The 27,460-nt window shown below is 37.3% G+C and overlaps 4 protein-coding genes, 5 non-coding genes and 1 pseudogene across 10 annotated transcripts; 8 read left to right on the forward strand and 2 right to left on the reverse strand.

Moving 5' to 3' along the window:
• Positions 1-71: 71 nt before the first annotated feature.
• LOC121767344 (pentatricopeptide repeat-containing protein At5g39680-like) lies at positions 72-3,586 on the reverse strand. Of its 2 annotated transcripts, XM_042163596.1 has the most exons (3): positions 986-3,586; positions 808-878; positions 72-697 (listed from the first exon to the last, which is right to left on the reverse strand). In XM_042163596.1, the coding sequence occupies exon 1, from the start codon at positions 3,259-3,261 to the stop codon at positions 1,219-1,221; it is 2,043 nt and encodes a 680-aa protein (XP_042019530.1). In that variant the 5' UTR covers positions 3,262-3,586; the 3' UTR covers positions 72-697; positions 808-878; positions 986-1,218. The 2 variants fall into 2 exon arrangements, with proteins under 2 accessions (XP_042019530.1, XP_042019529.1); XM_042163595.1 differs by lacking the exon at positions 72-697 and having other exon boundaries at positions 786-878.
• Positions 3,587-4,181: 595 nt separating this feature from the next.
• Positions 4,182-5,694, forward strand: LOC121768678 (annotated as a pseudogene).
• Positions 5,695-7,873: 2,179 nt separating this feature from the next.
• Positions 7,874-7,955, forward strand: LOC121769645. The gene has a single exon (XR_006043664.1). It is a non-coding gene; the product is annotated as a small nucleolar RNA Z199 (small nucleolar RNA).
• Positions 7,956-7,995: 40 nt separating this feature from the next.
• Positions 7,996-8,073, forward strand: LOC121769626. The gene has a single exon (XR_006043647.1). It is a non-coding gene; the product is annotated as a small nucleolar RNA SNORD18 (small nucleolar RNA).
• Positions 8,074-8,141: 68 nt separating this feature from the next.
• Positions 8,142-8,227, forward strand: LOC121769650. The gene has a single exon (XR_006043668.1). It is a non-coding gene; the product is annotated as a small nucleolar RNA U54 (small nucleolar RNA).
• Positions 8,228-8,275: 48 nt separating this feature from the next.
• On the forward strand, positions 8,276-8,372 carry LOC121769653. Its single transcript, XR_006043671.1, has one exon. It is a non-coding gene; the product is annotated as a small nucleolar RNA R64/Z200 family (small nucleolar RNA).
• Positions 8,373-9,798: 1,426 nt separating this feature from the next.
• LOC121769646 lies at positions 9,799-9,878 on the forward strand. Its single transcript, XR_006043665.1, has one exon. It is a non-coding gene; the product is annotated as a small nucleolar RNA Z199 (small nucleolar RNA).
• Positions 9,879-11,990: 2,112 nt separating this feature from the next.
• LOC121769167 (beta-glucuronosyltransferase GlcAT14B-like) lies at positions 11,991-15,215 on the reverse strand. The gene is made up of 4 exons (XM_042165883.1): positions 14,517-15,215; positions 14,304-14,379; positions 14,115-14,230; positions 11,991-13,163 (listed from the first exon to the last, which is right to left on the reverse strand). Exons 1-4 carry the CDS (start codon positions 15,115-15,117, stop codon positions 12,649-12,651), a joined length of 1,308 nt encoding a protein of 435 aa, XP_042021817.1. The 5' UTR covers positions 15,118-15,215; the 3' UTR covers positions 11,991-12,648.
• Positions 15,216-21,682: 6,467 nt separating this feature from the next.
• LOC121768679 (pentatricopeptide repeat-containing protein At5g39980, chloroplastic-like) lies at positions 21,683-23,331 on the forward strand (the record flags this gene model as incomplete). The annotated part of the gene is given in 2 exon segments (XM_042165221.1): positions 21,683-22,435; positions 22,438-23,331. Coding segments are annotated over 2 exon segments (1,647 nt in total), but the record flags the coding sequence as incomplete, so codon positions are not given.
• Positions 23,332-24,711: 1,380 nt separating this feature from the next.
• On the forward strand, positions 24,712-26,926 carry LOC121766303. Its single transcript, XM_042162549.1, has 3 exons — positions 24,712-25,326; positions 26,088-26,373; positions 26,604-26,926. The coding sequence occupies exons 1-3, from the start codon at positions 24,817-24,819 to the stop codon at positions 26,660-26,662; spliced, it is 855 nt and encodes a 284-aa protein (XP_042018483.1). The 5' UTR covers positions 24,712-24,816; the 3' UTR covers positions 26,663-26,926.
• The last annotated feature ends 534 nt before the right edge of the window (positions 26,927-27,460 follow it).

Raw genomic sequence — 27,460 nt, forward strand, 5'->3', positions numbered from 1 at the left:
AATGAGTGCAAGAAGTGGATAGATTTTGATAATTTAGAATGTTATCAAAGCTACACGTATTTTGATTATTCAAAATGTGATCATAGTTAAACACAAATCCTGGTCTTATTTGAGTAGTCATATCGTATATATATAGCTTTAAAAACTACTAACTACTACTCAACAAAAGCAAAATCATACGAAGATACTGCCCGAACAGAACAATCCTCATCGTTGATGGTCTCGATGCTGTAAACAACGTATACTCCACAAAATACAATCATGTTCAGGTTGGGCAAGTTATGTTATACATTTAGTGCTGTTATAGGTGGCTGTCCTAACATTACTCTTTCACCAACACCACAAACTTATAGGTAAACAATATGTCTGCTAATTTGGGATTTATTTATCAGAACACTAACCACTAGTTGTAAGATCATGACAAGGGAGAACTAATCTCTAGATTATCTGCATTTCCAAATAACCAATTCTTGAATGATACTAAAGTATATAAATGGTTCATAGCAACTTACGCACACAGATATAGAAAAGATGTTTATGGGATATGAAGATATATAGGATAATATGGCGCGAGTTAAGTTACTGTTCTATCACAACCTGATCGGCAAAAAATGATAGTATTACGTATTCTGGCATTCAGAGCTCTCCTTTTCTTCCACAGAGAAAGGCATTGGCATCCTTGACTCATGCTCACTTGCTAAAAATAACACCATAAGACTGAAATTTTGGTAGCTATGATCCAAAACTAAATGATGGGAAAAAGCGAAGCCCATAAAATACAGTGATGACGAAAGACATTGTTGTTACCTGTCACTCACTCAAACTGGTTAACTTCATAACCAAGTGACATACTTTAGCATCTTGCAGTATGCTCATTTCTGAATAAACCAAGTAGCAAGAAGAAATCAACCGAAATATGGACAAATAATTAATACAAAGAATGTTGATTTTCTCAATTTCATTACCCATGTTCTTTTTTCATTACCTGAACTTAGCCTGCCTGAGTCTTGATGATGGGGAAAGGAGGGTGTAGTGGGAGGATTTTCATTGCCCGCAAAAAGTACTACAGGACAACTAAGAATCGCACCATGGTGTGAGCTCCCATTATTCAGCATATCCACACCTTCCACTAGGACATGGCAGGTTAAGATGGCCTATTTCATGTAGCCTAGATAGAGATCAACCATAATCTTCGGTGTATGCATAGGTGGACTATGTTTACCAATAGTCAGCACATGAACAGAAACCATCTCTGAAACGATGAAACCGGTTTGCATCTCTAACAATTATTGTTCTGTTTGTGAGCTTCGAGATGTATTTTGCTGCAGAGTGGCAATCATCGCACATTCTAAGGTTCTTCATGACACGGATGGTTGCCCCTTGAGGTGTTTTCATGAGCGCATACGCTATGGATAACTTCTCGCTGTGATAACCGAGCCAATCCTCTTTCTGTTCCTCCTCCACATCGTGCAGCTCCGTAGCAATATCTGGAACATAACCCAGAGTTCTAATCTCAGCCAAAAGTTTTTTCACCTTGTCACGAATTTGAACAGACTCCACATGATTCATGTCACCAGAGACAAAGACGTGTGTATCATTTCTAATTTCTATCCAGCTCAACCCAGGCTCTTTTTTTATGTTCCTTTCTCTCATCAATTTTCTCACAGCGGAGGCTTTATCCCATCTCTTGGCTTTGGCGTGCATATTTGACATTAGGATACACGTGCCAGCATCATCTGGGCCGATCTCCAGCAGTATGTCTGCAACTTTCTTTCCTAGACCATAATTCTGATGGACGAGGCAAGCGTTGAGCAAGTTTCTCCAGGCAATGGCATCCCATCTTAGTGGACTCGATCTAATGAAATTCTCCGCCTCATCTAGCCTACGTGCCCTACCTAGGAGCCCAACAATGCAGGTATAGTGCTCTAACCCGGGTTCAATGCCATATTCTCTCATCATATGATCCAGATAATAGAAACCTTCATCAACTCGCCCCGACAAGCTACAAGCAGAGAGCACCCCGACAAAAGTTACATAACTCGGTTGTTTCCATTCACTCAACATATGTTGAAACACATCAAGGGCTTCCATGCCAAGCCCATGATACGAGTAACCATTTATCATCAAATTCCATGATATGACATCACGATCTAACAAACTCTCGAACAGCGTGCGTGCATCATCAATGAGGCCACATTTTGAAGCCATGTATATCAAAGCATTACCAACAACAATATCGTGCTTTAACCCCACCTTCTCAACGCGTGCATGTATCGAGCTGCCATACCCAAGAGCTGACAAACCAGCACACGAGTTCAAAAGCACTGCAAATGTGTATTCATTTGGTACAATGTTTTCGCGGTCCATTTCTAGAAACAGCTTAAGTGCTTCTTCAAAGCATTCATTCTGTGTATAGGCAGTTAGAGCAGCTGTCCAAGTCACCTCATTTCTTGCTCTCAATGAATCAAAAACTTTTCTCATCTGTGAAACATCACCACATTTTCCATACATATCAATTGTGGCGCTACCCACGAACAAATCATGATCCAAACCAATCTTCAACAGTCGTCCATGAACTTGCCTTCCCAATATCAAATCTTTAAGATGGCCACAAACACTGAAAACATTAACACAAGTAACACCATCCCACCTACTCCACTCCAATTCCTCAATCATCATACGCAAAACATAACACGCCTCGGTCAAGTACCCATGTGCCAAGAGTCCTTTCAACACCGAATTATAAGTGCAAAGATCCGATCTTGGTGGTGAATCAAGAACCTGCATGGCCTCTTTCAGATGAGTTGACATCGTATACAGGTAAACAAGTGCATTCTTAACATATTGATGAAATATCAATCCAGACTTCAATGCATACCCGTGACACTGCTGGCCTTCATCCAGCAATCCACAATTCGAGCACGACGAAAGAACCATCGGAAGCACATGCCTGTTTGGGTTTAGTTTATCCACATTAACCATTTTTCTCCACAGCTGCACAACTTCTTGAGCGTAGCCGTGCTGTGAATACCCGGACATCATGCTGCCCCAAGAAACGACATTCCTCTTCCGCATTTTGTCGAACAGTATGCGCGCACTCGATAAATCACCACACTTTGCATAGTGATTGATCAACGAGTTCTTCTCAATTACGTGGTTCCGTGTAATTTGATTGATAACAATGAGATGTGCGTGGATGGCTTTACCGAATTTGAGGTTTCTAGCTTCTGCCGATGCTTTTAGAAGCTTTCTCACGTCCATTGCGTATGGCGCGAAAATTGAGTTGCGGAGGAGGCAGACAACGAGAAAGAAAATGAGAAGGGGATGTGGCAGTAAGAGAGCTGAAAAACGATGTTATAACGAAGGATACGGCGGCTGCTCGGCGTCGGCGAAAGACGACTAATTTTTCCAACACAGCAGAGAGAGCTGCGAGAGAGAGATGCTATATACGTGCGTTTCAGAGTAAGTGGGTGTTGAGAAAAGAGGGAAGAAAGGGAACATCGGTGAGGGCGTAGTCAGCCCGGCGGCGGAGAACACAGTCGCGGCTGAGAAAGGGCCGAGAATGCGACGGAGAAGAGGAAAAAAAAAAGACAACAAATTTAATTTATTTTTCTTTTACTTTTATGTACTTGGTCGAATTGGACTTGGTATAATAGTTGGGCTCCACTTTTATGTATTTTGTATTTAAAAATTTATGTAATGATATTTTTTTCTTATTTTATTTAATTAATTGACCATATAAATTAATTATAATAAATTTTCAAAGTTGCGCATAATGGGGAGTTAACACTTATTCGTAATCACAATGAATAATTGAATATAGCTAAAAATGAAAATTAAGCAACTACAGCATTACATAAAACACTTTAGGGTGAAAATTTGTGGTTGGAAAAAAGTAATGAAGAAAGACACCTGCCTTAATGAGGTATAATTTCCAACCCTAAAAGCGAAGTCAATTTCCAGTCACCTAAAAGCAAAGTCGAGTTAATTATTGTGATTAGAATTGGTACAAACCAGGGCAAATCATTAAAAAACAATTTTTGTTTCTCTGTCGTAAAAGTTTTCAAACCTCAAAACTTGGCTTAGAATCAAATAATTAACTATTAAAAAAATGTTGCATAATGGATATATATATTTGAGTTCAGCATTCAGCCAAATCTACCGCTACCTTTGCAAGCAAAATGAAATCCCCAACCTTCTTTATTTCCCTTGTTTGGCTCCTCATTTCATCAGGTAATCATGCAATATAATCACTTGCTCCTTTATAGTATATTGTTATTTTGGTATTTGTGTGTAATTTATACCCTTCATTTTAATACCCCATCTCCCAAAGAAAAAAAGATTGAGCACTATTTACCTTTTTTTATTTGGACACATTGCATTAAAAACCATGAATTTCGGTGGTCGATCCCAAAACTTTAAAAATAGTCAATTATATCATAAATTTTCCATTTTATACAATTGCCACATTCATTAGATTTGGGAATGAAATTATGTATGATTCAAAAGCAAAATACTTTATTCTAGTCTTACATTATACAGTATATTTTAATATTATTAAAATCAATGACTTTTTTTGGTGATAAAAAATTATGAATTTCAATTTCCATATCCATATCATACACAATCTCCTTCAAATACAAATAAATGAGACAATTAAGAAAATGTCAATATATACTAATTAAATATTTTAGAAAGTGAGATTGACCCAAAATTTTGTTACCACTTACTTGTCCACCTGCTCAAAATTAAAACACTATAGTATGTAATATACCAAATATTAGACAATAACACCACATAATTACTTCTAATTGTTACATATATTAAAGAAAAATATTTGTTGCAGGGCATGTAAGTGCATGCACATTCTACATTAGCAACAAATGCCCATTCCCCATATGGCCCGCCACGGCCCCAAACACGGGCCACCCCGTCATCGCGGGAGGCGGCTTCCACCTCCCGCCCGCCCGGCCGAACCCACAAATTCCCCGCCCCAGGCGACTGGTCGGGCCGGATCTGGGCCCGAACCGGATGCAATTTCGACGCCGTCAACAACCAACCCGCCTGCGAAACCGGCGACTGCGCCGGCAAACTCGAGTGCGGCGGCGCCATCGGTCTCCCGCCGGCCACTCTTGTCGAGTTCACACTGCAGGCCGACAAGCGGAAGCCGATTTTCTACGACGTCAGCGTGGTGGACGGCTACAACCTCCCCGTGGCCGTCTCGACGCGGCCCTCCGACGCGAAGTGCAGCATCGGAGGGTGCGTGAGGGATGTGAAGGAGGCGTGCCCGGAGGAACTGCAGGTGAGGAACCGGAGAGGGGAGGTGGTGGCGTGCAAGAGCGCCTGCTTGGCTTTCGACGTCGACGCGTTTTGTTGCCGGAATGAGTATGGGAGTCCGGCCAAATGCAGGCCTAATGAGTATTCCAAGATATTCAAGCGCGCGTGCCCGGCGTATGTTAGCTACGCTTTCGACACGCCGTCGCCGCTCGTCAACTGCCCCTCGGATGTTTATGTTGTCACTTTTTGTCCCGGCGGTGTCGGCGCCGCCGCGGAATAGAGGGTATTGCATACATTGTTGTGGTCGAAGTTACTAATAAACTCGAACAAATAGATGTATTATGGAGTATGTAATAGGAGTATAAGACTGTATGATTTAAATTAATTTAATATTTGGAGATTATAGCTTATTAGTAAGGATAAGCGTCCTGTGCTCTTGCAATAAGATTAAAAAATCAATCAAGTAATAGCCAAATGCATTCTTACTGTCAATGGGAAAATATATATCAAATTATGCATAGAAAACGAGCATTTGAGGTCTAGTTTGAGGATGTTTTGAGAAATCTGAGAAAATTTGACATTGAGAAAATGAGATTTGGTACTTATATTAATAGTTTTAAGGCATCGCATCCAAAGGCTGAACTGATCTTATACGAAATTCAAAATCATAACAACTGACTGCACGATAAGAACATCTCTCCAATTCGAACTTTGAAGTCTTACAATACACGACAAGACAAGTCGTAAACACCGGCCAATGGAACATGTTAATTAATACTCGAGTTCTTTTCCATACTTGGCATCAGTGTAAATCAAACAATGAATATTCACTTCAATTGTTGTTTTCAAGCTTATTTTGGACTGTAATAAAATAAGCATGGAGAGTTGGAGAGATTATAGAAGAACAAAAGTGATCTATCGATCTAAAGTAAAGATTTATTAGAAGTACCTGATGGAACTGGAGAAAATAGATTTTGACGTGATTTATTGATGACAAATTATAGGAGCATTCGGTTCTATTTATAACTAGTTGTACATATTTTTTTTTTCAATTTTGAGTAAAATATAGTAGTAATAAATAGAGAACATTTTCAGTATATAATAATCTTATGTATATTATATATGGATGATACAATTAAAGTAGTGAAGAAATTACTAAGGTATTTGACAAATTTGAAAATAAATCCAATACACATGCAAATTTATGATAATATACCTACAATTCAAATTAAATATGTGTTTATTGATGGATGTACATAATATAAAATTAATAATTGCGATAAAATTTTTAATCTTCTGAAGCAAAAATATCCAAAATTAAAATTAAAATGTGTACTCTTCGTGCATTCGGTAACAACAAATTAATTAAAGATTTAAGGAGTAAGGAGTAAGGGAGAGAAAATTTATCAACATATAAATTAAATAAAAGATAAAGAAATTAAGTATACAAATATTATTTTTATTTATTCATTCCATCATATAATTAATTTATTCTCAATAATCAAGACTGATCGTTTGTGATGGTATACTGGATAAGATTCAAATATCAGGCTCGACAACATATTACTGATATTATGATTAGAGGTGGCAAAATTGTGCTACTCAGGTCATTATCAGATTGCGAACCAACCATTTAACCCAAAATCAACCGGTTAAGGAACTCCTGAATCAAACACAAACCTGACACATGTTATCTTAAAACACAAACACATTCTACATTAGCAACAAATGCCCATTCCCCATATGGCGAGCCACAGCCCCCAACACGAGTCACCCTGTCATCATGGGAGGTAGTTTCCACCTCCCTCGGCTGAACCCACAAATTCCCAACTCCCAGCGACTGGTCTGGCTGGATTTGGGTTTGAATCAACCGATTTAGGAACTAAAATCTGGACCATTAGATTTTCAAATTTGATTTTTTTTTTTGCAGTTTGCCCATTGTTATTGGCTCAAGTGTTGAGGTTTATAATTTATTATTGGGACCGTAACCTCCCATTAAAAACTTATAATCAAAGCCCACTATTCAAATGTTTCCAAATTAAATAAATGTCATTGGGCTCAGCTGCCTATATCCACCCACCCCTACTTGCAATACACAGATGCTATACTAGGAATTAGTTAAATAAACATGTAACAGTGTTTCACATATATTAGTATGTGGCTAGTTTACAAAGTTTCTTTAACCAGGAGATTCTTAATCAAATGTCACAAGATCGGTTGATGCCTAGATGTTGAACCTAATAAAAATTAGTACTATAACAAAATTTCCTACTATAGTATTTCCCAATTAAAATAGTTCAACTACTTATTTTAGGAGAAATGATCCCTAACAAATTGGGCCTAGGCCTAGCCCACTAAACAAAACCCTTTTTAAATCCCACACCACAAATTTCTCAACGCCCACCACTACTCTCGCTTGCGGCGCTCCGCCTCTCGATCTAGGGTTTTAAAACCACTCTCCTCCCTATATATTCAGCTGAGTTATCACTGCAAATCTCATCTTCTTCACATTAGGCTACAGCTCTCGATTTACGTTTCTTTTTATTTTCTCGATTTCTTAGGTTGTTTCAGGTTTTTTGATTGAATTCTACACTGGAAACCATGTGATGAGAAAATTAACTGCAACAATATGATCGGAATATTTCCCATGATTCCTAGTATTTAAGTCTCTGATGATTTCCCCCCTATTTTTCTACTACTATGTTTTTATTTTTCGAGGAGATATGATGATTACCTTATTTGGTCCGTGTTTCTGAACTAACCCTGACTGATAAACCTTTCCAAACCTCTGATCTCCTCATTTTCAATATTCTTACCGATTTATTAATTTTTGAATTTGTGTTTTATACAAAATCGTTTTTTGTGGCTCTGTGATTATCTGCCTAATTATTAGGCCATATACGCTATTCTGATAATTATCATGTGGAAGAACTTTTCTAGTATGAGAGCTGCTTGTTTCTAAAATAAAATTGATTCTTCGTTTTTATGAATCTCTTTTATTTTGCTGTGATGATTAATGAAATAAATTCACATGTCAGACTTCAGAGATTATTTATAATCAATGAGAAGACTATTTCATGATTCCTGAGCATATCTTTGTATTGTTTTTATAGTAATGGTATTTAATATTTATAATGTTTTTTCTTATCTAACTAACTATCTCTCTTTAATTGGGTTTCTGGTTCTGCTTGGTTTTGAAGAAAAGAAAAAGAGTTTGGCTCATTTGATAACAGTGGACTTTGATGACTCATTATAATATGTTAATGCTTGGACCTAATTATTCTATATGGACTTTTAATGATAAATTAGAATTTTATTCGAATTTGTAAAAGTGCAAGTAGTCTGAATCCAGGATTTTATGATCAACTTGATGCTCCTGTTTTGTTGTAAATTGTAAATGCCATCAACTTCAATTGAATTTTGAATATCCCACGTGGTCTAGAATTTTGAACTGCAATATTAAAGTTTGATTTTAAGTTTACATACTATCGAATTTATGACATTTTCCCTATAAAATTGAGTATAAAATTCAATTTAGCATATCAATCCTGAACATGAGAAATGTTAAAGCAGTGTATCAAACCTTAACATGAATAAATGTCATAATTAGCCAAGCTTGGGTTTCCACTGCTGTCATATATGTAGTTGCTTCCATCTCTCAGGCACAAGTTTGAGGCCTTGGGAGATAGCTTTTGGCAGCCAGTGGTTTAAGGCCTCCGGAGTGTGAGTAGTTGCTTTCATCTCTCAGGCACAAGTTTGAGGCCTCGGGAGATGGGCTTCTGGCAGCCAGTGGTTTAAGGCCTCCGGAGTGTGAGGGCTGCCAAGGCGACGGAATTGCTTTTTTGCTGCGATAAACGTCATAATTAATTTCTATAAATAAACAACGTTGGAACTTGGAAGCATAAATTACCTTCGTTGTTGATTTTTTCAAAAAATCGACAGGATTTATATTTTAACATTTTTTAATCATGAGTAAATTGGAGCCAAAAAATACTAACTTTATTAAATTCAACGTATTAAGAAATTTAGGTTCTTGTATAAATTATGCTCATATTGTTTACTTTATTTCAAGAGAAGATAATTAAAAAATTGAAATAAAAACACCCTTAATAGGTTTGATTGTATGTAAGTCATAAATAAAGTGAAATAGAACCTGATAAATGATTATACCATGAATTTTGGGACTAATGGTGATATTTTATTTTTCAAAGGATCGCGCTTATGCAAATTCAATAGTTTAGGAAATAATTCTGTTCACTCTTCTTTTTTCCAATTATCCTTTTATAAATGTTATTAATAATTTTAAATTGTCATATTGTTTCTTCTTATTATTTTTAGTAGGCATTTTATAATAGTATATTATTAGATGATAAAATATGAAATAAAAAACATTTTTTAAAGAATAAAAAGAAAAATCTGAAATTAATTTTACATGATTAATTCATAAGATATATTCGTATATCCTAAAATTATTTCATTTTCCCCATTTATTTATTTTTGTTGTGTTTGCATTCTACACTGAGATCATGTGATAAGAAAATTAACTGCAACAATATGATCGGAATATTTCCTATGATTCCTAGTATTTAAGTCTGGTGATTTCTCTTTACCTCATTCATTTTGTTTTATAGACTGTTTTCACTCTAAATTTTAGCCATTTTCAACTTTACAGTAATTATAATTTTAATTTTGTGTCCTTATAAAATGAATTTATTGTAATGTTTTATAATATTTTAAACAATTAGACATTTGGAAATCTCCATTTGATGAATTGGTACGAGGATTAGTTATGGATAGCTGTTTAAAAGTATTTGTACTGTTGATATATTATATTAGATAATTTGGCCCCCATATTTAAATTTGGTTATAAGTTTAATTGTCCAAACTAAGAAATTTATTTGTTTCTTAGAAATCCGCACGAAACTATATTACTATATTCGAAGAAAGTCTTGCAACTTGTCAAAGAAACACAAACATAGTGTGAACTAAGAAATGAAATTCTAAAACTTGAAACTAGTAATCAACGCATTTTCTTACATGTACACAAAGCAGGTCATTAAAAGTAGTACATATTTTAACATACTAAAAAATAAATCTATGTATAAGGAGTATAAGTCTTGAAAATTTGAAATTGTCAAGGTCGTTTTAATATTGCTCATTGCTCAACCCTCTATAAATACAATTCATGTAAATAGAAACATACAATTCATTTTAAAAGATGCATGTGTTATAGTGTGATTTATTAGAGCGGCAAGAGTCACTTCGTAGGAGAGATGACACTTGTTCATATCTGATATAGGTTTGAGCGAGTGTTTCACTTCTGCGACGTGACTTTTGTTCGCTCTCTATTATTATGCAACAATTTATTTTTCGAAGGTATTACTAGGAGTAATACTCATACATTGTTCTATGCATGTCATAATTGCTTGTGATAATGCATACAACAATTTATTTTATTATTCATAGAAAAAAGGCGAGTTGGCCAAGGCTACTAATGTTCTAATGTAAGCTATAAAATATAGTAACGTACGAATTTATGAGGTTATTACATCACTGTGGTTCCAATTGAATGTGTAAAATTAATTAAGAATACAACTGAAATTGACATCATTAATATATACAAGTAGCAATGAAGGAGATATTAACGAGGATGAGACGATATAACAAATACAGCCAGCTGTATATTCAAGTAATTTAATAAGTCAAGTGGCTTACTAAGTAGAAATCAAATAACACCTTCCCCTAATGCTGCCTTGTTTAGACTTAAGTAGATTCCTTTAAATGACACTCTTAGGCAGCCTTCTTCATCACTTACAAATGTGGGATTCATTCATCATCATGCTCTGCCCCATCCGCGCACGAGGCTCGGTCGAGTGGTTGGACGGATCGTCCCACTCGGCTAAGTGGCACATCCTCCCCCATAGTCGCCTGGTCGGGACACATTTTGGTGGAAGGAAGTGAAAGGGAGTTTTGTCGCAAGAGAGATGAGGCTCGCTATATTAATTTGATACGAAGCCCTCCTCTCTCCTCGACAAAACTCCCTCCATTTTCTTGATCTCTCTTTCTCTCATCTAAAGAGCACTCACTTGAACGTGCCTGTTTTCTCTCTGGTTAGGTATGCATGACTCTCTCCCACTCTCCATTAATTTATAATGTGAATGAATCTTTGCTTGCAATCTTGTAGAGTTTTTTTTGGTGTGGGAGTGATTTTAGTGATGATTCGATCCAGATGGTTGACTGTGACAAACAATTTTAATACCATGTATAGCATATAATGTTTCAAAAGTAGATTGAGTAGATCAGACATATTTGGTTTGTTGCCAACAAAATCTGTTATTTTTATTCCATTTCTTGTGCATTTTGAGTAGCCTTTTTTTCCCACTTATGTTAGTTGAAATTGAAATTGAGATATGTAATAAAATTTGTATCACTAAATTTTATATTAGGACTATCAACCTTATTGTACACATCATGTTTAAAAACTGAGAAAAAAAAATAGTGGACCTTGTTATCAAAAATGAAAAAAGACTAATTTTGGTGGACAGACTAAAATGGATAAACAAGGCTATTGGTAGTGAATGGAATGAGTATACTTTATTTTTCTGCGGGTATCCCTGCTCGTAAGTTGAATGTTAATACGAGCAGACTGCAATCTGCTCGGACTGACATTAGCTAGGAAGCGACTCAAGCATCATCAATCATGCCGAATTCAGTTCGACCAAAGCATCAATTACTACTACATAAACACATGTGCAGACCAGAAAATTCAAAGTTAAGTGTACAACTCTGAGTTCATGTCCAGAAAAACAGTCGAATCATAATTTCATAAATCACACTACATTAAGAAAAATGCAGCCAACATATGTTCAAGCTAAATCAAACTACAAACTGAAAGAAACAATGGCTGCAAGAGGTAAATGATTTTGATCATTGAGAATGTTATCAAACGGTATGCACATACAGACAACATACGAATAAACAAAGATGCGTACCTCTCGTTTACTCTTATATATATAGCGTACTAGTGTTTAAATGAAAGCAAAATGGTACCAGGATAATGCAATGCACGACAAGAGAAGTTCCGTACGCATCCCCTTCTTGCCACGACATCCCGTTGCTGATACAGAGACTGCAAGGACCTCAAAACTACAAGTTATCATCAAGATCAAGAATCGAGGGTCATGACAACGTGTACTATCATAAAAAGAACGGTCCCATTCTCTATTTCTTCGTGATGAATACTAATTAGAACTTAAATTTGAGCTCTGAGTAATTTTTTCCTCCTAACTGAAATATAATATGTATCCCATCTTGCCATCTACTTTTCATGACACCATAAACAAAATGGCCATCGAGAAGATTTGCTTTTTGCTATTTGCACTGCCTTGGTCGGAAATTATTATCCGACAAGAGGAAACTAGTAAGCTTTTCCAATCTCTGTGCACCGGATGTTGGTCTCAGAACTGTGACATTACCCACAACAGAACAAGGGTCCGTCCCGTTTTCGCCACTACCTGCACACCAGCCACCAGGGACAAGCATGTCTTTGCCCCGGAGCAAAAGTTCAGAGTCAATCCTGTCCAGAACCGGGTCGTCATGATGGAACTTCCTAGCAAATGGAGCGTTACTATCGATCATTCTTTGCATGTCATCGACAGTTAGGTAGTGTGGGTGCTGCTTGGGAGGGTTGTCCCAAGATATGAAGTGAAGGTCGCTGTTCACGGTTGTATTTTTGAATTGGGGCGCATTACAAACGACAGTGTGGAAGTAGCCTTCTGGTGAAGATATGAAGTTTGCGTAGTACATGAGGACCGTTCGGGGTAAGTTATCCCATCCCCATATGCAGTAGTCGATGAAAGGTCGAGAGAGTGCCATCCAAGCAGAGCCTGTAAGAAAAAAACTTCAGTCCTATACAAGAATCATTTGGAAATGAAAACATTTAAATTACAGGAAAAATCAAGATCCAGCAATGTGCCATGCTCAAATTCAATCTTATAATAACCCAATGTGTTCATTGAAATCATATTTACAGATGAATGTAGGCTGCTGATGACTAATATCTGTCAAAAATTATATGAATACTTCATTCCAATTAGTTCGCTCCATTCTTATAACCGCGGGTCTAAGAAGGCCCAGCGTGGGAATTTATGTTTAGGGGAATTTGGAGAAAACCTGTAAATCAACCTCACATTACTTCACCTCTCCAGGTACACCCCTCGTCTTTAAATTATATCAAAGCCATTCATCATAAAACTCTGAGAAGTAGCTTAAAACTTGTGCCCAACATAATGGATGACAATAGCAAGCAAGGAAAGTATGAATAAAAACAGATACAAATTAATTGTACCTTGCTGAACTCATGCTAGATATTACTTACAGAGGTCGGTCGATCCAAATTTAATTGGTAATGCAATTTGAGTAAGAGATCACTTAAGATAGTAACATTCAAAACTCAGTTACAATTTCCATATCCATATAATATTTCCTTAGTGTAATGGGCATGGAAGTAAAACATAACCTGCATCAAACTGGGAATTCAAGAAAACTGCATTTTTGGAAAGAATACTAATTCAGGCTCTTTACTTAAAGAAATACATAGCAAAACCAGAAAATGAATATCAACAGTGATCTCAAAAATCATAAATACTCAGAATCCCAACACAGAAAGATGCCTAACCTCTATATTTGGGTTTTCATGAAAAAGTAAATACACATGGCAAGACAAAAAGGTGAAGCATCTTCACCAGATCCCAAAACAAGCAAAACTTGCACACACAAAGAACAATTCAAGGACAAAATCACATAATAAAAATTAGGATTGAATGATTGCAACACACCTGTAAAGAGCTTGAAAGCAGTAGGCACACTTCTCCTCTGTGTGATCCAAAACACATCAGTCTTCTTTGTCATATAAAGCCCAGGATCAATGATCACAGGCTTCGCCCTCTGAAACCTAAATCCAACCAGAATTGTCAATAACCAACACGAAAACGAAACAAATAGATCGCGTTAGGAAGGCCACTCACTCTTTCCAGCCAATGTTACTTGTGTGATCAATGAAATTGAGATCCCTTGGCAAGAACGAAAACGTATGCAGCAGATCTAATCAACAAAACACCAGAAACAATTAAACTCCAAAACTAGCCTAATACATCCAAATTAAGCACAGTAACAGCATCTCAGCTACGGAGATTCCAACTTTATCAAACAACAAAACCTAATTAAACAAAAATCATTACCATCCTGAGTAACCAGTGGATAATCCGAGGCACTGAGATTGATAAACCAGTCCCACTCCCCACCCTTCCTCAGCAAAATCGCAGCCGCGTGCAGCGTGTTCGCCACCATCGTCGGCCCGCGGTAAGTCACCAAATTAGCCTTGGTAATCATCCGCACATTCCCAAATCTGTTGAAAATCGGGTGCGCAGAGACGTGATTGAGCAGATCAAGCCTCTCGTCAGCGGAGCTCTCGCCGTCGAGGTGCACCACATACTGATTCGTCGGGTGGTACAGCGCCTCGAGCGTCCGGCGCAGCATCGCGCCGTCGCCGGCGGAGCCGGAGATCAAGTAGGCGAAGCGCGGCGGCGGGGGAGGGAGGTCGGGGACGGGGAGGGGCTTGAGGCGCGACTCGACGAAGATGGAGGCGGCGGAGGAAGAGGAGGAGGCGGAGGAGTAGTAGCGGCGGAGGGGGAAGAAGGGGAGGCCGTCGGGGGAGGCGAGGGTGGTGAGGAAGAGGAGGAAGAGGAGGAAGAGGGAGCCGATGGCGAGGGGGAAGATCCATTTGCGCTCCATTTTGTGGGGGTGTTTGAGCTGGAGGTAGTATTTCTTGAGCTTCTTCATCTTCTTCTTCTACTGCTTCATCTTCTTCTTCTTCTTCCCATCAATTTGGGGGATGGGAAGTGTGGAGCAGATATTGGGGGGGGGGAGGGGGTTAGTGTTGGGGGAGATTGAGATTTTGAGTTGGGTGGAAGGTGGGAGGTTTGCTGTTGTGATGCTGCTTCATTTTGGTTCAACCTCCTTCACCTTTTTTTTATTTAAATATAATTAGAGATGTTTTGGAATCAAGATTAGTCGTCACCATATGTTAATGGCTATTTATTACTACACCGTCCGTAGTAATTGTCTCATATATTCTTATCCATTTGAATTAACTATCCTATTTACTTTTTTACAAATTTTAGTAAATAGATCCATATTCATTAAGGATGAAACATTGGTGGACAAACAACCTTTATTTGTCCACAGCAAAAAAAAAGTATTTTTAGACATTTTTTTTATTTTAATTGATTGTATATTTTAATTCAACTATAATTAAAATTATCGGACTGAAAATAATTAAAAATAACTACTAAATAAAAATAAAAATATTAAACTAAATAAATAAAATAATTAGTAAATTGATCTATATTCATTAAGTCTTCACTCATATTCTATAATAAGAATATTATTCTATTCATTTTTTCATTTCTTTAGTCAAAAGACTCAAAAGAAGACAATTAATCAGGTATGAAGAAAGTAATTCTTTATATTTAAAGATAGATTAGTTTTTATAGCTATTGAATTATGCAACTAAATACAAGCATATACTAAAATATAATTAGGGTCAGCATTGGGATTTCGGATCGGATTTTGTCCAATCAGATTCGAAAATCCGAAACTGCATAAAAATTTATTAAAAAATTCAAAAGTCGAATATAAAAACACTGAAAATTTGAAAATCTAATTACCGAATACCATTAGAATAGTCCAACACAAAAGTTTTGTATTTGTTGAGTTTATAGTTATAATATATTATTATATATACTACTACTATTTTTTAGATTACTTCGGATTATAAAATATCTGATTTGATCATTTGAACATTTAATCAAATTTTAAATTTCGATTTCTTCTGATTGAATATTCGGTTTGTAGTAGATATTTTGCTCACACTACTATTAATTGAAAGTTGATTGTACACTAAAAAGGGTATATATAAATTATTTGATCATATATGAAAAGGAATCTAAAATAAGCTGATTGTACATTAAGAAGGGTAAAAGTAAAATATTTGATCACTATAAGAAAACGAATCTAAAATTTGTTTACATTTATTCGACATTAGTGATTTTAACGAATCTAAAATTTGTTTACATTTATTTGACATTAGTGATTTTTCAGAGCTGCGATCTCTATATGTGAGTTGTGACTGTCAGAAATTAATAATTTAGGCTGAGTTTTGTAGTCTTTTGAAATGTATAAATAATTAAATTCTAATGCTTATCTTATTGTTTGGTTGGTACGTACCAACTACACTCTCTCTATTAAATGCCTATCTGTTTTTTGGGTTTATCTTGTAAAGAAAAATTGGGTTCACTACATATATGTGACACAAGATTCAGTTAGTAATTTTTTGTATTTTAAAGAGAATGAATTACATTCTAGAAGGTAATATCCCTTACATTGCAATAGAGTTATGTGAATGAGCTAAATTAAGATTAGTATTATTTAAATATCAAAATAAAAATTCATCAGTCTCAATAGTACTTACTACGTGTTCTGTTATTTTGGAGTGTCCTATTAATTTTTGAATATTTTCTTTTATACTCTTTTCTTAATTTTGAACACCTGAACATAAAAAAAAAAACAAAAACGTTAATTCACTATATTCGGATCAATCTTATGGGTCTTTGACTATTAACAGATTGATCCTATCGAAATGGGAGTTATTAAATTTAACTAAATTAGGGTCATGCGAATTGAATTTTTTTCAGTTTATATATTTTCAATTTTGTCTCTCTCAAATTAAATTAAGATTCCGAAATAGGTGTATTCAACTTTAGAGCATAAATATTGTCATATTAATACTATCAAATAATAGAATAGCATTATCTAATTATAGGTTTTAAATAATTGAATCACAGTCGCATGTTCATTATTAATAACACATATCCACACCCACATCCATGGCTAGTGGCTACTTCCTTTTAGCAAATTGTTTTCAAGAGGATAAATTTATAAGACCAATTAATTAAAGTAATACAATGACATATTGTGGTTTTTGGAAACTTCATTTAAAGTATACGTAATTGGAAGTAAAATTACTCAAACCCTCACACAATATAGTCTATAGTATATAGATCATAAAATTGACTTTCAATAGTACTATAATATATGATAGTTACATAAAATACTATGTCTTTCAATGTATAGTATGATAGTTTCGAATTTCATAAGTTCTATGTAATTGATGCATTACAAATGAAAATTAATAGTACCATATACTATAATGTTTATTTTAAATGGTTACTTGTCATTATAATGCTAATTCTCGACGTATTATAAACTACAACTGCCGTCAATTTATGGGAAATGTTGAATCGTGCTTGGTCAAACGACTTTGACTAATAATAAATGTTACAAGACATTTAATTTTGTGAAATTAAATGCAATGCGACGAGCTACGTTCTGAGTAGATGACCGTAGTATATTCATTTTCTCAAATCCGATTCCCGGTGAGTGAGAAATAATATATTAAAGTTGGTCACAATAAAGCCAAATTTGATGAAGTAATTTACTAAGATGAATTATTATGTGTAATAAATATCGTGAAACAAGACGGGTGACAGAGCCCAAACGCGCGCGCCGCCGCCCGCCCGCGAGCCGTGAGTCGTGCACCGTGCGCCGGGTGTCGGGTGTCGTGTGTCTTGTGTAGCATGTCCAGGTGTGTCGTGTCTCTTCAGCTCCCAATGGCTAGTGCACCAGTCAATAACCCCCGGCGGTTACAGCCAAGCCATCATGACACACATAATGATTGTTGACTCAATCAATGCCCCAGAGGGTGGACTTTGCCTATAAATAGGCATGCATCCATTGCATTCCATACAGAACATACACAAGCATTCTTGCATACACGCTCTCTCCCTCTCTGCATAATCTTCCCGTCGAAGCTCTGCCCCCGCCTTACTCCCGTTCGTCAGAGCTCTGCTGCTAGCGGCCTCCCGGTGGCAAATCTGACAAGTGGCGTCCAAATTCTCTAAAAAATGAAGGCCATCCCGTGTAGAAAGGCGTCCTCAAATTGCGAGCCAAGTAATGAACGAGTACTTAGGAGGGACAAAGTCCTTCCAAACATACTTACCCAATAAACGTCTCTCACCTCTCGGCCTAAACCAGTCATAAGCCTCATGAACGAACCCCTTTTCCCGCAAACCATGTGCTCAATCAGTGGATCATCTTTTCTTCAAGTGCTCGAAGACTTGGGCAGTTTGGGGGAAGATCATGCTTTGGCTTGGCATAGCGAGGAGATCAACGACGATTAGGAGTGTCATCAAATGGGCAGGACGACAGATTCGCGGTTCACAGATTGTCCAGATGGCGAAAAGGATTGCACTCATGGCTACAGTGGCGATCATTTGGAGGACCCGGAACAAGATTATCTTTGATGGGAAAACTTGGGACGCAACTAGGGTCATCTTTGAGATCAAAGAAGCTACCTATAGCATCTTGTACTCACACTTTCCACATGAGCAGGTTCATCTCCACCTTCCAGACAGATGATGGAATTCACAGGTTTTGGATGTTTTGGTTTTCGACGCACTTTGAGTCACTCATCAGGGTACTCTTTTTCCCCTTGGGGAGTTTTATCACATGGGTTTTTTTTGCAAGGGGTTTTAATGAGGCCCGCCCACTCTGGGTTTAGATGGGTGACTTGAACTGTGATCGCCCTTTTGGGGGGCTTGCCCCGTGTTGTTTGTTTATTGGTCTTTACCATGTTGCTTTGTATTAGCCAACTTGTGGCTATATCTCTTGTAATTCCTCGGATATGCCCAAGTATATGATGTAAATGTTTGGTTTTGGTTCTATTTGATTTATTTACTAAAAAAAACTAAATACTCCATGTCTTATAGCCAAAAATGTTTCTTACCAAAATTCGAATTTTTTCATGGTCAATACGTGTACTAAGTTCAAAAAATTAGGCAATTTTGATAGTTGCATCTCACGGTATTTGCATAATTTATGCCATAACGTAAGATTCTATTATTTCGCAAAGTTAATTTAATTTCCACCAACTAAATTCTAAGTCAATGCCTTATTAATTACCGGTCACAACACGTTAGACCGACCATGATAATTCTCATTTGTTTCTAAAGAATAGTTCTTTCATATATAAGTACTTTACATTTCAGAAGCTCTGAAAAATGGGCAAAGAAATGTATCACGAATTTCCTCTTGGAAAAATTGAGATACAAACTTACCGAGCGAAAAATTACACAGAAAATAAAGGAAAATTACATGAAAAATTACTGAACAAATTACACGGAAAACTTGTAGAAAGTGGTAAGCCGAGTCGAGGAGTCCTCTTTCCGCAAGACGAGATACGCCCCAGTAGTGCCTCTCGGTTTGACATGTCGTCCCAGATAGTTTATCCCATTTTTCTATTTCGGTTTTGTCCCATTTTAGGTAGTGAATCTCACGTTCCATCAACTCATTCATACTCATATTTTATTATAAAACTAATATATATAAAAGTAGGACGCACGTTCCACCAACTTTTTCAACTCACTTTTCATTACATTTATTAAAACACTTGTCCGGTCAAAGTGAGACAAAGTATCTGTGACGGAGGGAGTAATTGACTATTTTAATACTCTACTAGTCTGTCGCTAAAAAGTACTCCATCCGTCCCACTTTAGCAGTCCCATTGAGTTTTGCGCGAGTTTTAAGAATTGTAAAGAAAAAATCAGTGAAAAAAGATAGTGGGATGTGGAATCCATTTTTAATTGAGACTCCTAATGCGAGACGGACTAAACTAACTAGACTGTTAAAGTGGGACGAAGGGAGTAGTACATATACTTTCTAATTTTGGAATATTTAAAAAGTACATTTTCTCTATACTTCATTTTATTACAACTTATACCATTAAAATATACTCCCTCCGTCCCAGATAATTTGTCTCGCTTTTCCATAGTTTGTCCCACATAATTTACCCCATTTCACTTTTTACCATTTTTGGTAGTGGACCTCATATTCCACTAATTCATTCGTACTCGCATTTTATTATAAAACTAAGTATATAAAAGTAGGACCAACATTCCACTAACTTTTTCAACCCATTTTTTTATTACATTTCTTAAAATCCGTGTCCGATCAAAGTGAGACGAATTATCCGGGACGGAGGGAGGGAGTATGTACTACTAATAACATGGAGCTCACTTTTTTCTTTTTCAATTTACAGCACTAATTTATTTAAATTTTTGGTTACGCTGCTTTGTTTGGTGTGCCTATCAGCCTATGTGAGAATTAAAAGAGAAACGATTATTGCTGGAGAGAAAAAAATCTTCTGAAAATAGGAATTGAAAATTTGAAATACTCTCAGAAATAATTCTAAAAAGATGTAATAATTCTAAAAAGATGTAAAATAGATAATATGAATATCCACCTCGGAGTAGGATCCTCTGCAGTGGAGGAAATGCACACCATGGTGCTATGGCATAAAACGACGCCGCATTGCCTTTTGTTTACTTGGCTAATTACTAAAACTTAATTTAGTTAATAGATGCAGCTTCATTATCATATGGAGGAATTAATTATTAATTTACAACTTTGGTTTCTTTGGCTAATTATTAACACTGGATTTTTTTATTCCCTTTATTTTCTCACTCTTAATAAATTATGAGAATCATACCGTAACTATTTTTGTTAAACATTTAATTTATTTTTTCCATTATACTTTAGCCAACAATCAAGTTTGTCAAATAATAAATGTTTAATAGGTTCCGAAGAGTAAAATAAAAACATACTAATATTGTTCTTTTAATTTATTAAATTTTTAATTCAATATCTACTTTGTGAAATCTTTTCAAATAAAAAACTCTTGAGAGATTTTATGACATACTCCCTTCGTTCCAACTAAAACGAGTCAAAAATTTTAGGTACAAAGATTAAAAAATTGTATTGAAAAGTAGGAGAAGAATAAAGTAGGAAATATAAGGAGAGAGTAAAGTAGGTGACGGAATAAAGTACGAAGGACTGAATGTTTGTTTTTTGTTAAAAAAGAAAATGACTCAACTTAGTTAAGACATTCTAAAAAAGAGTACGACTCAAATTAGTTGATATATATATTATTAAGCTTCCACTTCTCTATTACAAAAAAATAGTATTGTAAAATGAATAATTGATTACCAAGTACTAGGACTACCTAAAGTACTCGCTCCGTCCACCAATAGGAATCACATTTTTCTATTTTAGTCCGTCCACGAATAAGAGACTCGGTTAACATTTATCATAAATGGTAATAAGGTCTCACATTCAAATAACTCATTCAACTCACATTTAATTTAAAACTCACATTTCATTTAAAATTAATATATACAAGTAACATTCCAACTTTATTTTCAAACTCAATTTTCTTATTATCTCTTATCATTTCCACCCACTAACATTTCCCGCTCATCCTCCGCCTCCACAACCCCGCCGCGCCGCCACCATCCTCCTCCCCTCCCACCATGTCAACAAACACCACCCCCACTTCCCAATCCTCGCATCCCCCTCCTCCTCCGCCAACCACACCAGGCGCCCCGCCGCCGCCGCCCCTCACCGGCCACGCCACAGCCCCGCCTTCCTCGACCACAGCGTGGACATGGAAGACCTCCTCCCCTCCATCCACAGCACCTCCGACGACCGCCTGCTCTTCGCCCTAATGTCCCCTTACAAGAACCGCCCCCTCTCCATCCGCTTCCTCGTCTCCCTCCTCTCCCGCGAGCCCGACTGGCGCCGCTCCCTCGCCCTCCTCGACTGGATGCACGACGAGGCCAGCTACACCCCCTCCGTCTTCGCCTACAACGTCGCCCTCCGCAACGTCCTCCGCGCCAAGCAGTGGGAGGTCGCCCACGGCCTGTTCGACGAAATGCGCCACAGAGCCCTCTCCCCCGATAGGTACACTTATTCCACCCTCATCACTCAATTCGGCAAGGAGGGCCTCTTCAACGACGCATTATCCTGGCTTCAGAAGATGGAGCACGATCGAATCACAGGGGACTTGTCCTTGTACCTCAATTTGATTGAGTTGTCTCGTATGCTCTGTGATTACTCCAAGGCGATTGCAATTTTTTCTAGGTTGAAGAAGTCAGGCATCACTCCTGATCTTGTTGCGTATAATTCAATGATCAATGTGTATGGAAATGAAAGGCGAAGCTTTTCCGTGAGGCGAGGTCTTTGATCGATGAAATGAAAGATGCGGAGGTGATGCCGGATACAGTGAGTTACTCGACGCTCTTAACAATGTACGTTGAGAATCACAAGTTTCTCGACGCTCTGTCTCTGTTCTCTGAGATGAGGGAGACGAATTGCTCGCTTGATCTCACGTCGTGTAACATAATGATCGAAGTCTATGGGCAGCTTGACATGGCGAAGGAGGCGGATATGCTGTTCTGGAGCATGAGGAAGCTCGGGATTGAGCTGAATGTGGTTAGCTACAATACTCTCTTGAGAGTGTATGGCGATGCCAAGCTTTTTGGTGAGGCGATACATTTGTTTAGGTTGATGCAGAGGAAGAGCATTGATCAGAACGTTGTGACATACAATACTATGATAACGATATATGGAAAAACAATGGAGCATGGAAAGGCTAATAATCTGATTCAAGAGATGCAGAGCAGAGGGATTGAGCCGAACACCATAACTTATTCGACCATAATCTCGATTTGGGGGAAGGCAGGGAAGCTAGACCGTGCTGCTATGCTGTTTCAGAAGCTCTGTAGCTCTGGCATCGTGGTTGATCAGGTTTTATACCAGACTATGATTGTGGCATATGAGAGGGCCGGTTTGGTCGGCCACGCTAAGCGCCTTCTCCACGAGCTGAGGCACCCAAGCAACATCCCTAGAGAGACCGCCATTCTCATCCTGGCTGGAGCCGGGCGGGTCGAGGAGGCCACTTGGGTGTTCAGGCAGGCAGCCGAGGCAGGGGAGATCAAGGATATAGCGGTGTTTGAGCGGATGATGAGCCTGTTCTCGAAATACAAGAAAGCGGATGATGAGCCTGTTCTCGAAATACAAGGAGTATGGGAATGTGGTTGAGGTGTTTGAGAGGATGAGGGAAGTTGGCTACTTCCCGGATTCCACTATGATAGCACTCGTGCTGAACGCGTATGGGAAGATGCAGGAGGTGGAGAGGGCGGAGGAGGTGTACGCAGAGATGCAGGAGGAGGGGTGCGTGTTCTCGGGTGAGGTGCATTTTCAGATGATGAGCCTGTACGGGGCGGGGAGGGAGTTCGGGAAGGTGGAGGCGTTGTTCGAGTGGCTGCTGGAGGATCCCAATGTTAACAAGAAGGACCTGCATCTTTGTGTTGCTTCCATTTATGACAGAGCGAATAGGTTGAACGATGCTGCTAGGATTATGAACCAGATGAGTGATAGGGGGATTGATTGTGTAGTGAGCTCTTGGAGGTGTTTGTAGATTTGGTTGCAGTTTTGTGATGTTTTTTGTGTTTGTAGATATTGTTTTTTACATCTACTACTTAGATTTTTGTCAATCCACATTGTCATCAATTCATTTATTAGTTTAATTAATCAATTAATTAATAAGGTATTTTTTCGGAAATAAATTCTACTATGTAAATTCGAGAATAAAAGGTAATCCACTTGACGGCAATAATTGAATGCGAATGCAATTTCTGGTATCCACTTGCAATTGCGAATTGATCCACATTCCACACTGTCCAAAATTATTCTGAAGTTTTGAACATTCTACTATACAATGTTAATTATTATAATTAGTATTTTTATTTTGAGTTCGTCGAAATCTGTAGATGCTATTATCGGTATTTAGAGGACAAAATTCACATTTTTAATAATACTAATATATACAAATTACACTTAAAAATTTTGATCTGACAAGCTCGATTCTGAAATACAATACTCGTGATTTATCATTAATTAATTAATCAGAGCATATGTATATTATTAATTAATTAGTTCCGCGAACGAGCAAACCAACTCGTGATTTAGTGCCGACACCACCGTTCATAATTCAACGGTCATTTGCTGCTCTCACATTCACAAATAATTAAAATTAAAATTAAACTCCCAAAGACTATCATTGTTGTATTCTATTATGTGAGTGTATTTTTCAACATTTATTGTCTTAATTGTTATTTATAATTACCTATGTGAGCACCGCCCACATGTTTAATAGTACTATTTTTTACTTATATAATTTTATTTTAATACATTAAAAATTAGAATGTTTTTGTAAAATAATTATGAATAGAGTTAATTAATGAAATTCGAAATTTATTCACTAAACATATTAAAAATGAAATAATCAAATAAGATACGTATTTATTAATAGAGTTAAGCTGAGAGTCAAAGTAGTAGACTGCCCCCGGTTAACTGTTAACGAGATTAATAAAAAATGTGTTAAAAAATTTAAAAATATCTATTTCCAATTCCCTTTGCTGGATATTTCCGCCATTTACATTCAATCAAAATACAGGTAAGAAACTGATCACTGCTCCTCTAAATTAAAATAAATCGAATCAAATCCGATCAATCGGTTCTGCCATGGATTTCTTCAGCAAAGCCAAATCCGTGAAGCTGAAGAGCCGCCACGAGAAATACCTAACCGCCGACCGCGACGGCGCCTCCGTCTTCCAGGATCGGTCGGATTCCGCGGCCGCGATTTGGGCGGTGGAGTTCGTGGAGGGCGCTGAGGGCGTGGTGCGGCTGCGGAGCTGCTCCAGCAAGTACCTGACGGCGAAGGACGAGGAGTTCCTCCTCGGCGTCACCGGCAGGAAGGTCGTGCAGTCGGTGCCGCCGAAGCTGGACTCGTCGGTGGAGTGGGAGCCGGTGAGGGAGGGGATGCAGGTCAGGCTCAAAACCAGGTACGGAAACTACCTCCGCGCCAACGGAAGATTGCCGCCGTGGCGGAATTCGGTGACGCACGATATTCCGCACCGGCACCACGACTGGATCCTGTGGGACGTTGAGGCTGTGGAGATGAGGTCCGACGCGGATTTGTCAGAGGATGACGTCAGGTGCTCCAATTTCAGTCTCCGGCTGCCTAGTAATCTGGTCAGTGTTTTTTCTTTGTTAAATAAACCAATTGAATACGTATATTAGTACTATCATTAGTATCTTTGATCAAATGCTTTTCCATCTCGCAACTGTAAAAAATAAAAATCAGCTGAAAAAATTATGAAATTGGATTTGTTTGCAATTTTCCTATCGCGTAATGAATTTGTATATGATTTGGTAGTTGAACGTCAGACATGAGTACTACCGTGGATTAGTTAAACAATGTCGTGTATTCGTAAAGAAAACGACGCCGCTTGATTAAAACCATTTACAATATATTATGTGTAGGAGATCTGATTTGTTTGCAATGGGATATTTGTTGAAAAATCCAAATTTTATGATTTTTCCGACTAATTTAAGTTGCGAGATAGACTTGATTTTGACTAAATTTCATGATTTTTCCGAGAATATGCTCTTGGTAGTAGTTAGGGAATGAGTTGGGCTCAGGTGAAGGGATCTAAAATATTCAGCTATAACTATGGTTAAGTGTGCTGAAATCGAAAAAAAATCGATATAAATGAAAAGGCTAAGAAATAGTAAAACAAAAGTCTACCACTCATCTTATTGAACATTTTCGTGTATTATTTGGACAATTAGCCAAATTGTTCCAACAACAAATAAGATCAAACTTTAATCTTCTAAATTTGTTTAAGAGCCTATTTTAAGAGTATATTCATGAAGCTTGAACATGAATTGATTGATTAGAGTTGCACAAGTAGAGTTTGTCTGAGTAGGGGATTAATTGTTGTGATGATCAGTCTAGTTCTTCGGAGGATTCATCAAAGAAATACGAAGGCCGCCTCATATACTACTATGTTGTGGACGATGATGGAAACGCTGATGATTCAGTTGAAGGGCTGAGCTTTCAGCTCAAGGGGAGTAGGCTAGAGGACTTGATCCAGAGGTTGGAGGAAGAGACTGGACTCGAGGATATCATTGTGTGCTCCCGTAGTCGTCTCAATGGCAAGCTCTATCCCCTTCGCCTGGCTCTGCCTCCAGACAACGCGCCTATGCACGTCTTCATAGTCCCCTCCACCTCTACAGGTATGCACTTCTCTTCAAATATTTGTTGAGGGGATCTTTGGTTTCTTGATTATCATACATCATGAAACATGAGTTATCTTTGCAATTTGCAAACACAGTTTCTCTGTTTTCTTGTCTGAAATCTAACTTATGAAACTCTTCATATATACATTTGGGGGTTGATCTGTTTTCTTTGTCCAAACTTTACTAGTTATGAATCCTTGTTTACTTTTTTCTTTTTCTCTTTGCAGCGGCAAATGAGTTCATGCCAGCAGCTTCACGTTCGCCTTCTCTTGCTCCTCATCCTTAGAATTTCTGCTCTCAAGTACGACGTTGTCTATCTATCTATCTGTCTGTCTGTTTATCTATGTGCTCATCTTCAATGAAGTTTTATGGTCGTCGTCTAAAAAGCCATGGGAGTACTATTGTTTCTACAAAGGAAACCTAAGAGAGATTGTTCATTTGTTTGTCTGAAAAATGATACTACTACTGAACAAGTATTTTCTATGTTTTTCTTGAGTTAAAACTTTTCTATTTGAAATATGAACAGATAATAAAAAGGCATCTTATTCTATCTTGGCATTAGACATTACACATATATTAGTAGGGAATATATGTCTATAGATATTAGACATATATAGTCGAGGAGACTTTTATATGTGTCAGCTTTGATAGAATGGATGTTAAAAACTTAAAATAGCAAAAAATATAATTTTATATATTCCTTTTTTTGGCATTATATACTTTTAGTATTTGTTTGAAATTATAATTCTTTCCCTTCACTATCATCATCCGTTGTCAGTTCATTTCAGATAATTCGTTTAAGCAAAACTTTTCCTCCTATAGACAGAAAGACACAAAGAAAGTAGATTTCATTTCTATCTAATTAAACAAAATTGGTAGTAGTTTATACTCTTAACTAATGTAAAGGAATAATGTATAAAGCATGTTATTAATGAAAAGAGATGCTACTAATTGTTTCCAACACTTTAGCTAAAGATGTGAAACGAGTTTCCCCGTTTGAACACAAGGAATCTACTACTACAATTTAAGCTTAGCATTAAAAGTTAAACAATTACATTAAAAGAGTGATTAGGTTTGTGTTTTT

This window comes from Salvia splendens, chromosome 15 (assembly GCF_004379255.2).
Source record: "Salvia splendens isolate huo1 chromosome 15, SspV2, whole genome shotgun sequence".
Taxonomy (NCBI): domain Eukaryota; kingdom Viridiplantae; phylum Streptophyta; class Magnoliopsida; order Lamiales; family Lamiaceae; genus Salvia; species Salvia splendens.

What these genes read in the sequence shown, in the direction of transcription:
- LOC121767344 (XM_042163596.1), bottom strand. Translation starts at nt 3,261, where the DNA reads ATGGACGTGAGAAAGCTTCTAAAAGCATCGGCAGAAGCTAGAAACCTC.
- LOC121769167 (XM_042165883.1), bottom strand. Translation starts at nt 15,117, where the DNA reads ATGAAGAAGCTCAAGAAATACTACCTCCAGCTCAAACACCCCCACAAA. An exon ending in AGTAACATTGGCTGGAAAGA is followed by an intron (nt 14,231 to 14,303) that starts GTGAGTGGCCTT and finishes GGTTGGATTTAG; the next exon opens with GTTTCAGAGGGCGAAGCCTG. An exon ending in TGCTTTCAAGCTCTTTACAG is followed by an intron (nt 13,164 to 14,114) that starts GTGTGTTGCAAT and finishes TTTTTCTTACAG; the next exon opens with GCTCTGCTTGGATGGCACTC.
- LOC121766303 (XM_042162549.1), top strand. Translation starts at nt 24,817, where the DNA reads ATGGATTTCTTCAGCAAAGCCAAATCCGTGAAGCTGAAGAGCCGCCAC. An exon ending in TCCGGCTGCCTAGTAATCTG is followed by an intron (nt 25,327 to 26,087) that starts GTCAGTGTTTTT and finishes TGTGATGATCAG; the next exon opens with TCTAGTTCTTCGGAGGATTC. An exon ending in AGTCCCCTCCACCTCTACAG is followed by an intron (nt 26,374 to 26,603) that starts GTATGCACTTCT and finishes TTCTCTTTGCAG; the next exon opens with CGGCAAATGAGTTCATGCCA.